The sequence below is a fragment of the Peromyscus leucopus genome, chromosome 7, assembly GCF_004664715.2.
Source record: "Peromyscus leucopus breed LL Stock chromosome 7, UCI_PerLeu_2.1, whole genome shotgun sequence".
NCBI lineage: Eukaryota > Metazoa > Chordata > Mammalia > Rodentia > Cricetidae > Peromyscus > Peromyscus leucopus.
In genome coordinates this window covers 173,013-185,000 of record NC_051069.1, presented here as the reverse complement: position 1 = coordinate 185,000, position 11,988 = coordinate 173,013, and the positions used below count along the sequence as shown (strand labels likewise).

The window sequence follows — 11,988 nt, the reverse complement described above, 5'->3', positions numbered from 1 at the left end:
GGGTTCCGTCCCACCTGCCCGCCCGCAGCCCAGCCACCGGTCAGGAGCCTGGGGCTGAACTCACCGGCACTCCCACACTTCGCCCGGCCATCTTTCTAAACCGCGATGCGGTTGCCGTGGTAACAACAAGTCTTCTCGCGAGAGTTCTCAGGTCTCGGGCAGCCTCCCGCCAGAAGGCAGGCTCCTTTCTGTCTCCACCTAGAGCAGTCCCAGTGTGGGCTGTGATCAGCAGTTCCGAGTCCCCCAGGGAACCCACCGAGACTAGCGCTTTGACTCAGGTTAGTTAACTCAGGACAGGAACTCCAGTCCTCAGCCCGGAGGTGAAAAGGGTTTCTGACCCCACCACGCAGAGACAGCAAGCACGGAGAAGCCTCTATCGGAGGTGTTTCTCCAGCCCAACAGAGCAATCTGACGCACGGTAGTTTTTGTTTAAATGGATTTTTCAGTACAGTTCCGGTTGCTAACATTTATTTGCGCTACGACTGAGAGCTCAGGCTGGCAGTGTCATCAGGCTGGCCGTGTCAGCGCGAGTTTGCGTCCAGACAGACCATCCGCGGTCTCAGCTAGCTACTTCCTCTGCAAGGCGAGACTAAGAATAGCGTCAACGTCACCGAGTAATTGAGAAGTACAGGGGTTCAGGCTTAGAGTCCTGCCTGCAACACAGGTCAACGATCCCGACTGTTTCCTGGATAAAGCCGAGGGTCCAGAAATAAGCCTTCCCATTTACAGTCACCTGGCCGGAGCATGCCAAGGTCATTCAAGGAGAAGAGAGTGTTCTGCAGCATGTCTGCAGCAACAGCATGTCCACGCGCAGAGAGTAACTGCGGCCGGTATTTCACACTAGATACAAAAAGGAATTCAAGATCATAGCTAAATGAAAAACTGTCCGTAAGCACCACGTGTGCGAACTGTAGAGACTGAATGAAGGGAGTTTTTGCTGTGCCCCCAGAAGGATAAGCAACAAAAGAAAAAATGAAAACAAGATACCATAAAACAAAAACCCAAACCACAGTAGAACATTTGGAAATTTCACCAAACAGACCTGTGTCCACAACATGTAAAGAACTATAATACAAAAAGGAAAAAACCAAAGGGCCTTTTATAGGTGTTTACTAATATTCAAATATATAAAAAGATGCTCAGTAGTGTTGGTCTTCGGGGAAATGGAAACCAAAATCAAAATGAGACACCCCCTGATACCCACTAAGGCCACTGTATGGAAAAGGAGACAGAGACGAGTGAGGGGGTATGTGGAGATATTTGAGCCTTATACTGTTGGTGGTGATGTAAAGATCATGCAGTAGCTGGGCAACCCAAACAGTCTGGTAATTCCTTTATACAGTTATCCCATAATCTAGCAATGCACACCTCGATGTGGCGGTTTGGAAGAGAAATGCCACACATTCCCCCATAGGCTCACTATTTGTATACCTGGTCCCTAGTTGGAGTTGTTTGGGGGGATGTTAGGAACCTTCACGAGGTGTGGCCTTCCTGGAGGAAGTGTGTCACTGGGGGTAGGCTTTGAGAGTTCCTAGCCTCACCACACTTCAAGTCCCTTGTGTAGACTTCATGGTTGCAGTTCTTCCTGCTCTGGCTGCCTCTTGCCACGCCCCTGCCACGCCCCCGCCACGCCCCCTGCCAGCAAAGCTTCTCTTTCTGGGCCCAGGAGTCAAAATAAACTCTTCCATAAGTTGTTTTTGGTCATGGTGTTTTCTTACAGCAACAGAAAGGTAACTAATGCAATATGTATATAACAAATAATATGTATATAACAAATAATAATAATAACTACCCAAAAGTTATATATAGAAGTGTATAAAAACTTTATTCATGATAACCAAAAAGTGAAAAATAACCAAATTATCATAAGCTGATGAACAGATAAATTAAAACCATCTATTTATATAATGGAATATTATTAGTCAACAAACATGAACAAAATGTCTAATATCTGCTGCAACATAGAGGAATCTTGACAACATTAAGCTAAGCAAAGGAAACTATTAAAAAATCAACCATATTTTGTAATTCCATTTACAAAAGACCACAAGTATATGATTTCATCGCAACATGACAATATGACTATAAAGTGGCCAGAATAGCCAAATCCATAGAGTGAAAGTAGATTAATGGTTGCCTAGACCTGGCAGATGACAGAGGGGTTGAAGGATTTTTGTAGACTACAAAAGTACTTTAAAGTATATTATAGTGGCCAGGTATAGTGCTGCAGGCCTTGGATCCCAGCACTTGGGAGGCAGAGCCAGGAGGATCTCTGCGAGTTCAAGGCCAGCCTGGTCTACAAAGAAAGTTCCAGGCCAGGCTCCAAAGCTACACAGAGAAACCTTGTCTCAAAAAATAAATAAATAAATAAAACTATCTGTCTGTCTGTCTATCTACCATCTATCTACCTAGATAAAGCTCAATTCTTCAAGGAGATGTATTAATCCTTAGCCTGCATTTGCCTAACGCAGAAGTGTCCAGGTACAGTTAACATGATTGCAAACTGCAAGCGGAAACTGTCACCCCAGTATTGCCGATGGCAACTTCAACACGCCTCTTTCGGTGACTGACAGGTCACATGGCAGAACACCAGGAAGGACATGGGTATCTTAATCGGCACTAGCTTAGCCAACAGCTTAAGCTAATCAACATTTATTGAAAACTCCATCCCAAATCAGCAGAATAACCCCTCTTTACAAAGCCATAGGGATTCACTGAAATAGATACATTCTGGGCCACCAAACACACTTCAAAAGAATAGAAGTTCTGGGCTACTTTAACAAGTACTACTAATTGGTGGCTGAATACAACACAAATGTCTCATGGTCCTAAGAGTAAGACATTGAAAAATCCTGGTGTCGGCAGGGCCATGTTCCTTTCAAAGCCTGTAATGGGGGAGGAACCTTCTTTACTTCCTTCTAGTTTCTAATGGTGGCTCTCGCTGATTGGCTTTCCTTGAGTTGATCTCTCCATGCTTCTCTCTTCTTCTGGAGACACCTTAGTCCACATGCCTAATCCCCACTAATTTTCTTTGGGTAGATGGTTGATTTTTAGAAAGCTAGGGCAGATGTCCCACTGCTTGTATGCATGGCCTTCCAACCATTTTCAAGCCAGGTATGTTAATCAGGTGTCTTAGTTAGAATTTCTACTTCTGTGAAGACACACCATGACCATGACAACTCCTTAAAAAAATACTTTAGTATGTATACATATATACATCTTTTTTTTTTTTAAGTTTCTCAAGACAAGGTTTCTCTGTGTACTCCCTGTAGCTATCCTGGAACTCTGTAGACCAGGCTGGCCTCAAACTAATGGAGATCCACCTGCCTCTGCCTCCCAAGAGCTGGGATTATAGGCATGTACTAAAACAGCCAGGTGACCATGACAATTCTTTTGTTGTTGTTGCTGCTGCTGTTGTTGTTATTTGGTTTTTTTTTAGAGAGGGTTTCTCTGTGTAGTTTTGGTTCTTGTCCTAGATCTCACTCTGTAGACCAGACTGGCCTTGAACTCAGAGAGATCTGCCTGACTCTGCCTCCCGAGCACTGGGATTAAAGGCATGTGCCACCACCGCCCAGGCCTGGCCCTGACAACTCTTATAAAGAAAAATAAATAAATAAAAATAAAAACATTTAATTGGGGGTGGCTCACTTACAGTTTCAGAGGTTCAGTACATTGTCATCATGATGGGGAGCATGGCAACATGCAGGCAGATGTGGTGCTGAAGTAGTAGCTGAGAGTCCTACATCTTGCAGGCAATGGGAAGTCTACTGTCACACTGGGTGGAATCCTGAGCATGGGAAACCTCAAAGCCTGCCCCCCCAGTGACACATTTCCTCCAACAACATCATACCCACTCCAACAAAGCCATCTCCTAAAAGTGACACTCCCTATCAGATTATGGGGGCCAATTATATTCAAACTATCACATCAGGGTTCTCTGTTTCCCCATTTTCCCCAATTCCCCCAACTTTTTGCATGTATATGTGGTATGTATGTTTTTATACACTTCCATGTGTGCAGGCACACATGTGGGTGTCTGTGCATATGAGTACACATGTATGTAGAGGCCCAAGACTGTCAGGAATCATCCTCTTTCAGCTTATTTACTGAAGCAGGGACTCCCAATCAAACCTGGAGCTTGCTGATACAGCTAATCTTGCTAGTCAGCTTGCCCTGGGGATCCTGTCTCTGCTTCCTGAGGCTCTGAGGTTTCCTATGCTCAGGATACCTACCACCCAGTGTGACAGTCGACTTCCTGTTACCTCCAAGATATAGGACTCTCAGGTACTACTCCAGCACCATGTCTTCCTGCATGTGCCATGGGCCCTGTCATGATGGTTATGGACTGAACCTCTGAAACTGTAAGCAAGGCACCCCAATTAAATAGGCTACCACACCCACCCAGCATGTATATGGGTTCTGAGGATCTGAACTTGGGTCTTCAGGTTTCTGGCAAGTGCTTTAATTGAACTATCTCCCCAGCCCCTAGGGCTCTCTAGAGAAAAGGATATAATGGAAGGGTGGATAAGGAGACAGAGATGGGGGGTGGGGAAAGGGAGATGGAGAGGGAGAGGGAGAAAGAGATGAGATTGGATTACTCCGTCAGACTCTGAATGGTTCCATGGTGGCCATCTACAGGCCAGAGAGCTAGAGAAGCCAGACACTCCTGAGACACGGGTGTGAGTTCATGTTCAGAGGTGATGAAGCTGATCCACCAGTGATGCCAGCAACCAAGTCCAGGTTCACTCAGAGGGAATCAAGCTTGCACTCACTCACTGGCCAGCTAACTCCTGCTTTATTTTTCTTTTTTCATTTCATCCCTGCTGCCAGACTACTCCACAGTGTCACCCCCAACTCAGAGTGGATTTTAACCCTCCATGTACTGACTTATTTGCCAGATGCCTTTGGGAACACCCTCATGAACTCAATGTGAAAAACTACCTGATTCTCTCTAGGGAGTGTCTTCCTTATTCACAGAAACATTTCAAGTGGTTTTTTTATTTTATGCATATGCATGTTTTGCCTGCGTGTGTGTATGTGCACCAGATGTGTGTATGAGCAGTGCCTACAGAAGCCAGAAGAGGGCGCTGGGTCACCTGGAGCTAGGGTTATAGTTGGATGTGAGCTTCCTGATGTGGCTGCTGGGACCAGGCTGGGAGCTGTGAAGGAGCAGCAGGTGCTGGTCATCTGCTGAGCTGTCTTTCTAGTCCCACACTATGAAACTTTCAACAGAAATGCTTCTAGAAGGAAGAAAGGAGGAGAAAGAGGAGAAGAAAGCAACCAAGCAGAGTGGCTCGGCTACTGTAATAATTTTGGTGCCATATCAAATAATTTTTTTGTAAAGATGCAATACAAATAAAGTAAACCACAATTAATCATAATTATTGCATACAGTTCACACAATCAACATGAAGGAAGCAAGTTGGTGAAGCCTTAAAATGGCTGAGAGGATCAGACAATATGTGCTTGGCATTCAGGACATCAAAAAAGACCCAGAGACATGCATACATTTGCATTAATATACTCTATTCATTCAAAGATGAACTAATATGTGCCAAATCTTTTTCTAAATGTGAAGGTCTATAGCACAGTAACTAGTCTCAGGGTATGTACATTCTAGTTAGAGAAAGTAAACAAGGCATTGATGAATATATCTTTCATTTTTAAGTTTTATGGAAAACCAAATTGGATGGATAGAATGTTACAGTTAGAAAAATCTTTCGTTACTATGGTCACCATGTGGATGCTGGGAATCAAACCCAGGTCTTTTGAAAGAGCAGTTAGTTCGCTTAACTGCTGAACCATCTCTCTAGCTCCAAAACATGATATTTATTTATTTATTTATTTATTTATGGTTTTTCGAGACAGCGTTTTTTCTGTGTAGTTTTGGTGCCTGTCCTGGATCTTGCTCTGTAGACCAGACTGGCCTCGAACTCACAGAGATCCGCCTGGCTCTGCCTCCCGAGTGCTGGGATTAAAGGCGTGTGGTGGTGGTGGTGGTGGTGGTGGTAGTGGTGGTGGTGGTGGTGGTGGTGGCGGCGGCAGCGGTGGCAGCACCCGGCCTTATTTTGATATTTACATCAACAGATGCCCTTCCATAAGATATGAGCTAATTTTCAAAACTACTAGTCTTTACCTCAGCAGCTGATTACTGCCTCTTCACCTCCATCTTTACTTCTGTCTCTATGGCCTATAGCATACAGAACTTGGTGGATATATTCCAACCCTGCCTAATTCTTGGGCAGTTTTGCTTCCCTGTTTATGTTTTTTGTTTGTTTGTTTTTGTTTTGTTTTGTTTTCCAAGACAGGATTTCTCTGTGTAACAGCTCTGGCTGTCCTGGATCTCGCTCTGTAGACCAGGCTGGCCTTGAACTCACAGAGATCCCTCTCCCACTGCCTCCCAAGTGCTAGGATTAAAGACTTGCCACCATTGCCCAGCTACCTCCCTGTTCTTGCTACAGAATTCTGCAATGCTTTTCTAAATATTTTTTTCCTGGTATAATTTCTTTGTTTCCTACATTTCTTCTTTTTATTCTCTTTCTTTACCTTTACTAGATAATACAATCAAGATCTAAAATTCCCTACTTTAACAGCTTTTTACTCTGCTATTGAATTCCTCCCAGACCAATAATTTAACTTCTGTACATCTGTGTTCAACACACAAATCTACTGAAGACAATTTAGGCTTTTTTTCTCAACCCAGGAAAGCAAAAAAAAAAAAAAAAAAGGGGGGGGCGGGGATCTCCTGATTTGAGATCTTTATAACACAGCTTCATTATTTTGATATGAATTCCCTAGACATCAGACTCAGACATATTCAAATTTAAGAGCAAATGCACTCCAAAGACAAATATAAATTACTTTGCAATTACTCACATTCTGCCTCTTCTAATACAGACAATTGCGTTGACATATTTTACACAATGAATAGGGATACAAATTTTGGCTAGCAATTAACTTTTTATATAACTATGAGATATTATAGCCCAAAGAGATAGGATATAGACTTATTAATAATTCTTTGTAAATGTTACATTTAAAATTGGGTCATAATTAGTGATTCTTGAAAAAAAAATCCCCAGCTAATTTTAATGCCCTAGCTTAAATAATGCTGAAACACAATAGCTTCATCTTGAAAATTTGACAACCAAATTGATACTAATTAAAGCAACTTGAGCAATTTTCCTTGGGCGCTAAAACAAAAATGGAATCTGAAGCTCGGTAACAAATTAGTGTCTGTCATAAAATCAGGTGATTAGGAGATTTTAAAAGCACACATGTAATGCAGCACAGAGCAGAAGTTCTTCAGGGCATTAAATAGGAGGTTGCTTATGGAGCCGAGGCTTGTAGGAGCTTTGTCCTGAGCTCTACAGGGAGCTGAGTCCCAGGTGGGTCAGCAAGAGGGACTGACCCAATTATAAGATTGTGTTACAGGGCAGCAAGCCAAAGTTCATATGACAAATTTACCAAGTCAGATTGGCACTGAATTTCTGCCAGTGAGCCTGGGTAGACAAAAATAGGAGATCTAGAAAGGCCAGCAACTTGGGATTACAGAAGCAGCAGCCTAACAAAAGCTTGAGTTTGTGGAACACTGGATTCAACCCCTCAAGAGCAGGCTGTTAGCATCCTCTTCCACATGCGTTTGATTCATTGTTCCCGACAGGGAACTCAAATTCTGAGCAATTGACTGAGGCAGAAATCCCATAAACATGGCCTGGGATAATCTAGAGGGATAAGAAGGCACATGAAAAGCCAGGTGACTTAGTCCCCCTCCTCACTCCCAAAAAAGCAACTCAAGGGAGAAAGCATTTCTTTTGGCTTCTATATCAAGGGACAGTCCATCACCATGGGGAAGTCAAGCAAGCAGGAGCTTGAGGCAGCTGGTCACACGGATGAACTGTCAAGAAACAGAGTGATGAGTGCCTCTTAGTGCTCAGCCTGCTTTCTCCTTCTTAGACAGCCCAGGGGGAATGGTCCTGCCAAGAGTCATGATGGGTCTTGGAACATCAATTAATGTAATCAAGATAATCCCACAGTGTCATGCCCAGAGGGCCATCTTCCTGGTGATTCTAGATTCTGTTAAGTTGACAATTAACTTAACTATCTCCCCAAGCACACAAAACACCCTTAGATCAGAAAAATTAATCTCACCTTTGAACACGTCTGGATTCAACTGATAAAACACTTCCAACTTAGGGAGAAAAACAAACACCGTAGTGGTAAGATGGTCAGAAAGAGAAAAGCTGAATGTCACATAGAGGTGCCTTTAAATGAGCAGGACCAAGGAAAGTGGATGCCAGTAAGCAGCTTGGAACTCAATACGTTATCCATGACATCAGGAGGATGGGGCACCCCAAATGGAGCCGTTTCTGTAGCTTAGCACATGCAGATAGAACACCAGGGAAGTGCCCCTTTAGGATACTCAATGAGTTAAATTTTCAAATCCAATTATGAAAGCTATTAGAATAGCTACATTTACTAAGCACTTCATTTGAGTTAAGAATTTTTTCATAGATTCTGTATGATACTCTCATAGCTCTAGAAGGTAGTAATAAACATATTTCTATTTCACACATAAGGAAACCAACCTTCAAAGTAGTGAACTGTTCAGAGTTACTTGGCTACCAAAATCTACTTAATGTAGAGTGATGGCTAATCTTAGTTGTCAACATGACTCCATCTGGAATCAACTAAAACTCAAGAAGCTGCCACATCTGTGAGGGATTTTTCTTGGTTGGATTATTTGAAGTGGGAGACCCACCCTAAATCTGGATCATTTGAGGTCCAAAGATACATACTAAATCACACCTTCTGGTGACAGCCCACTTAACAGGACATGGAAGAAGGAAGCTTGGGCATCCTGTCTGTTTACCGTCACTCTCCCTGGGCAACTTTATCTACCCTGAGCCATTCCTTCCCCATTGTGAGCCCTGCTTCCTCAGGACTCCAAACAGGACTGAAAACTGCCAACTCTCTCAGACCACGGTTCTCAATCTGTGGATCATGACCCCTTCCACAAGGGTCCCCTACCAGATGGCCTATATATCAGATATTTACACTACAATTCATAACATTAGCAAAATTACAGTTACAGGGTAGCAACAAATAGTTTTCTGGTTGGGGGTCACCACAACATGATGAACTGTAGTAAAGGGTCGAGTGCAGCATTAGGAAGGTTGAGAACCACAGCCCTAGGACCTCCCTGGGACTCCAGCACCAGATGGAACTGATGAGAAATCCAGTCTCCTGGACTCTTTCCCATCAGGAGACAGTCGTTGTTGGACTGCTTGAACTGTGGCCTGTAAGCTACTCTAGTAAATCCCTTTTTTTTTTTTTTTTTTTTTGGTTTTTTCGAGACAGGGTTTCTCTGTGTAGCTTTGCGCCTTTCCTGGAGCTCACTTGGTAGCCCAGGCTGGCCTCGAACTCACAAAGATCCGCCTGCCTCTGCCTCCCAAGTGCTGGGATTAAAGGCGTGCGCCACCACGCCCGGCTCCCCTTTTTTTTTTTTTTTAAAGATTATTTGAAATACAACTTTATTCTAATTCTAAACAAAAAGAACGGGAATGACAGTAACAAACAAGATTTCACCACTGAATATTGTCATGTGCTATAGAATTCTTATTTTTTGAAATTCAGAAAGGAAACAACTGTGTTCCAAACAGCTGAATATGCAAGTCCAAAAAAAAAAAAATGAAGGTATGTTTTAACCGCCACATTCAGTCTGAAGCCCGTTCATCTCCTTCAGCATCCCAATGAAGTACACGATCTGTTTAACTAAATAAGGTGGCTCACAGGCTGTGCCGCTGACGTCATAGGACAAGTGGCCTATAAAACTAGACTTCTGACTCAGGGCTCCAGCATTACATTCTCACAGGTCATCCTCCTCATCCGGGAGGGCAGTCGTTTGAGCAACCTCTAATCACGCTCATACTGTGCTGCCAAAGCTGGGTCCGTGACCACCTCAGGCGGGGCAAGAGCAGGCATGGCATCAAACTCCAAATTAGGGTCTCACATGAGCTCTCTGGTGAGCCAGAGGAGAGGCTTTTCAAAGTATAGTTACTTTTGACAAAAATATCAGTACTGAAGGTTCTTCTTTCGGTGAAAGACAATAGATTTTGCCTTCACTTTTCTATCCTTAATATCCACTTCATTACCACACAATACAATGGGGATGTTTTCACACACACGGGCCAGATCTCTAGGCCAGTTAGATACATTCTTGTAGGTGACTCTTGATGCTCCATCAAGCATTAGAATGGCACACAGTCTTGGATGTAGTAGCCATCGCGCAGGCTCCCGAACTTCTGGCCAACTGTGTCCCACACGTTGACCTTGATGGGTCCTCTGTTGGTATGGAAGATGAGCAGGTGCACCTCCACGCCCAGGGTGGCTACAGACTTCTCGAACTTGCCCTTTAAGTGGCACTTCTCGAACGTGAACATTGTCTTCCGGTGCCACTGTCGCCCACCAAGACGAGCTTCAACTGGACCTGCGGCTCTGCCTGGGCGGCCATCGCGGCGATCCTTCAAGAAGAGCCTCCGTGCCTGTCTGACTCGTAAGTCCCTTTTTAATATATAGATATATGTTCATTCTATCCATTCTGTTCCTTAGAGAGCTCTGACTATTACACATGGGTTCTGGGGATTTGAACTTAGGTCCTCACACTTGCAAGGCCAGTACTTTATCTCCTGTGCCACCTCCCCAGCCTATCTCAGCTTCTCGGTGTCTACATTTATACTTTCCAGGTGGGAATATACATTTCTCCAAAGTTTATATGTGTGTGTATGTATATATACATGTATGTATATATATGTATGTATATATACATGTATATATACATGTATGTATATATATGTATGTATATATACATGTATGTATATATACATGTACATATACAATATATATGTGTCTATGTGTCTGTTCATGTGTGTTCATGTGCAAATGTGTATGACAGCCAGAGGACATCTTAGGTACCATCCTTGGGAATAAAATCCACCTTCTTTGAGACAGGGTCTCTCTTGGCCTAGAGTTTATCAGTTAGGGCAGACTGGCTGACCAGAGAGCCCCAGGGACTTCCTGGCTCTGCCTCAGTAGTCCTGGGACTACGATGACATGCTTTTAAACAAACAAAACAAAACTTGGATTCTGGGAATCACACTCAGGTCCTCTTGCTTGGAAAGCTAGCATCTCACCAATAGCGCCGTCCTCTCAGTCCCTATCCATTTTCCTAGTTCTTAAGCTACACCTTACCAGACTAGAACACGTGGTTTGAATTTTCTAGTGCTCAAATTCCAATTTACATTTCCTCTGAGCATTTGGGTCATACCCAAAGGTTACCATGGTGTTCCTTCCAAGCTACTCTCAAACACTTGCCCCTGACACTTGGGGCAAGATAAGCTAACAAATGGGGTGATGGGATTAACTAGGTTGATGAAAAACTCAGATGAAAATTACGAAAGACCTCATAAGCTAGTGATAAACACTCTTAGCTGATGCTGAGCCATCTCAATCGCCTATGTCTAGAGTTTTTTATATGGTTTGATCGCATACAAAATGGCTAATAGTTTTTCTCAAGTCCTTCTTGCAGGCAATACTGACAGTACACGGCCCAAACCCCCACTATAAACCATTTCATTTTTCCCCAACCACCCCACGGCCCAAACACCAAACATCATAAATCACTTCATTTCCCTACCACCTGGTAACGAAAGCACCAAGGCAAGTGAAGGCCCATCTAACAGACAGGACACCCAGGGCCTAGGGGTCAGTCTCCTGTAGGTGAGGGGAAAGTGAAGGCCCATCTAAGAGTCAGGAACACCCCCAAGGACCTAGGGGTCAGTCTCCTGTAGGTCAGGGGAAAGGACTCCCCTCTCCTTGAAAAAGGTTTATTCTTAGCTGCATGCCAGCAAGTACACATTGTTCCCAAGCAGGTCCTTTTTTGTAAACGAAAATGGACCCAGAAGCAGGGCCTGACACGGGATTCTCCTA

General features: G+C 43.7%; 1 protein-coding gene and 1 pseudogene across 2 annotated transcripts in view; both read right to left on the bottom strand.

Moving 5' to 3' along the window:
* The window catches only part of Tex9 (testis expressed 9), a 40,677-nt gene extending 39,083 nt beyond the window's left edge, over positions 1 to 1,594 (bottom strand). Inside the window, exon 1 of one of the 2 annotated variants that reach the window (XM_028865456.2) lies at positions 65 to 1,594. In XM_028865456.2, coding sequence (XP_028721289.1) covers positions 65 to 91 — 27 coding nt within the window. In that variant the 5' untranslated portion in view covers positions 92 to 1,594. The remainder of the gene's footprint in view (positions 1 to 64) is intronic. The other variant, XM_037207351.1, reaches the window with a different exon arrangement.
* A 7,955-nt stretch (positions 1,595 to 9,549) lies between these two features.
* Positions 9,550 to 10,793, bottom strand: LOC114691918 (annotated as a pseudogene).
* Positions 10,794 to 11,988: the final 1,195 nt, after the last annotated feature.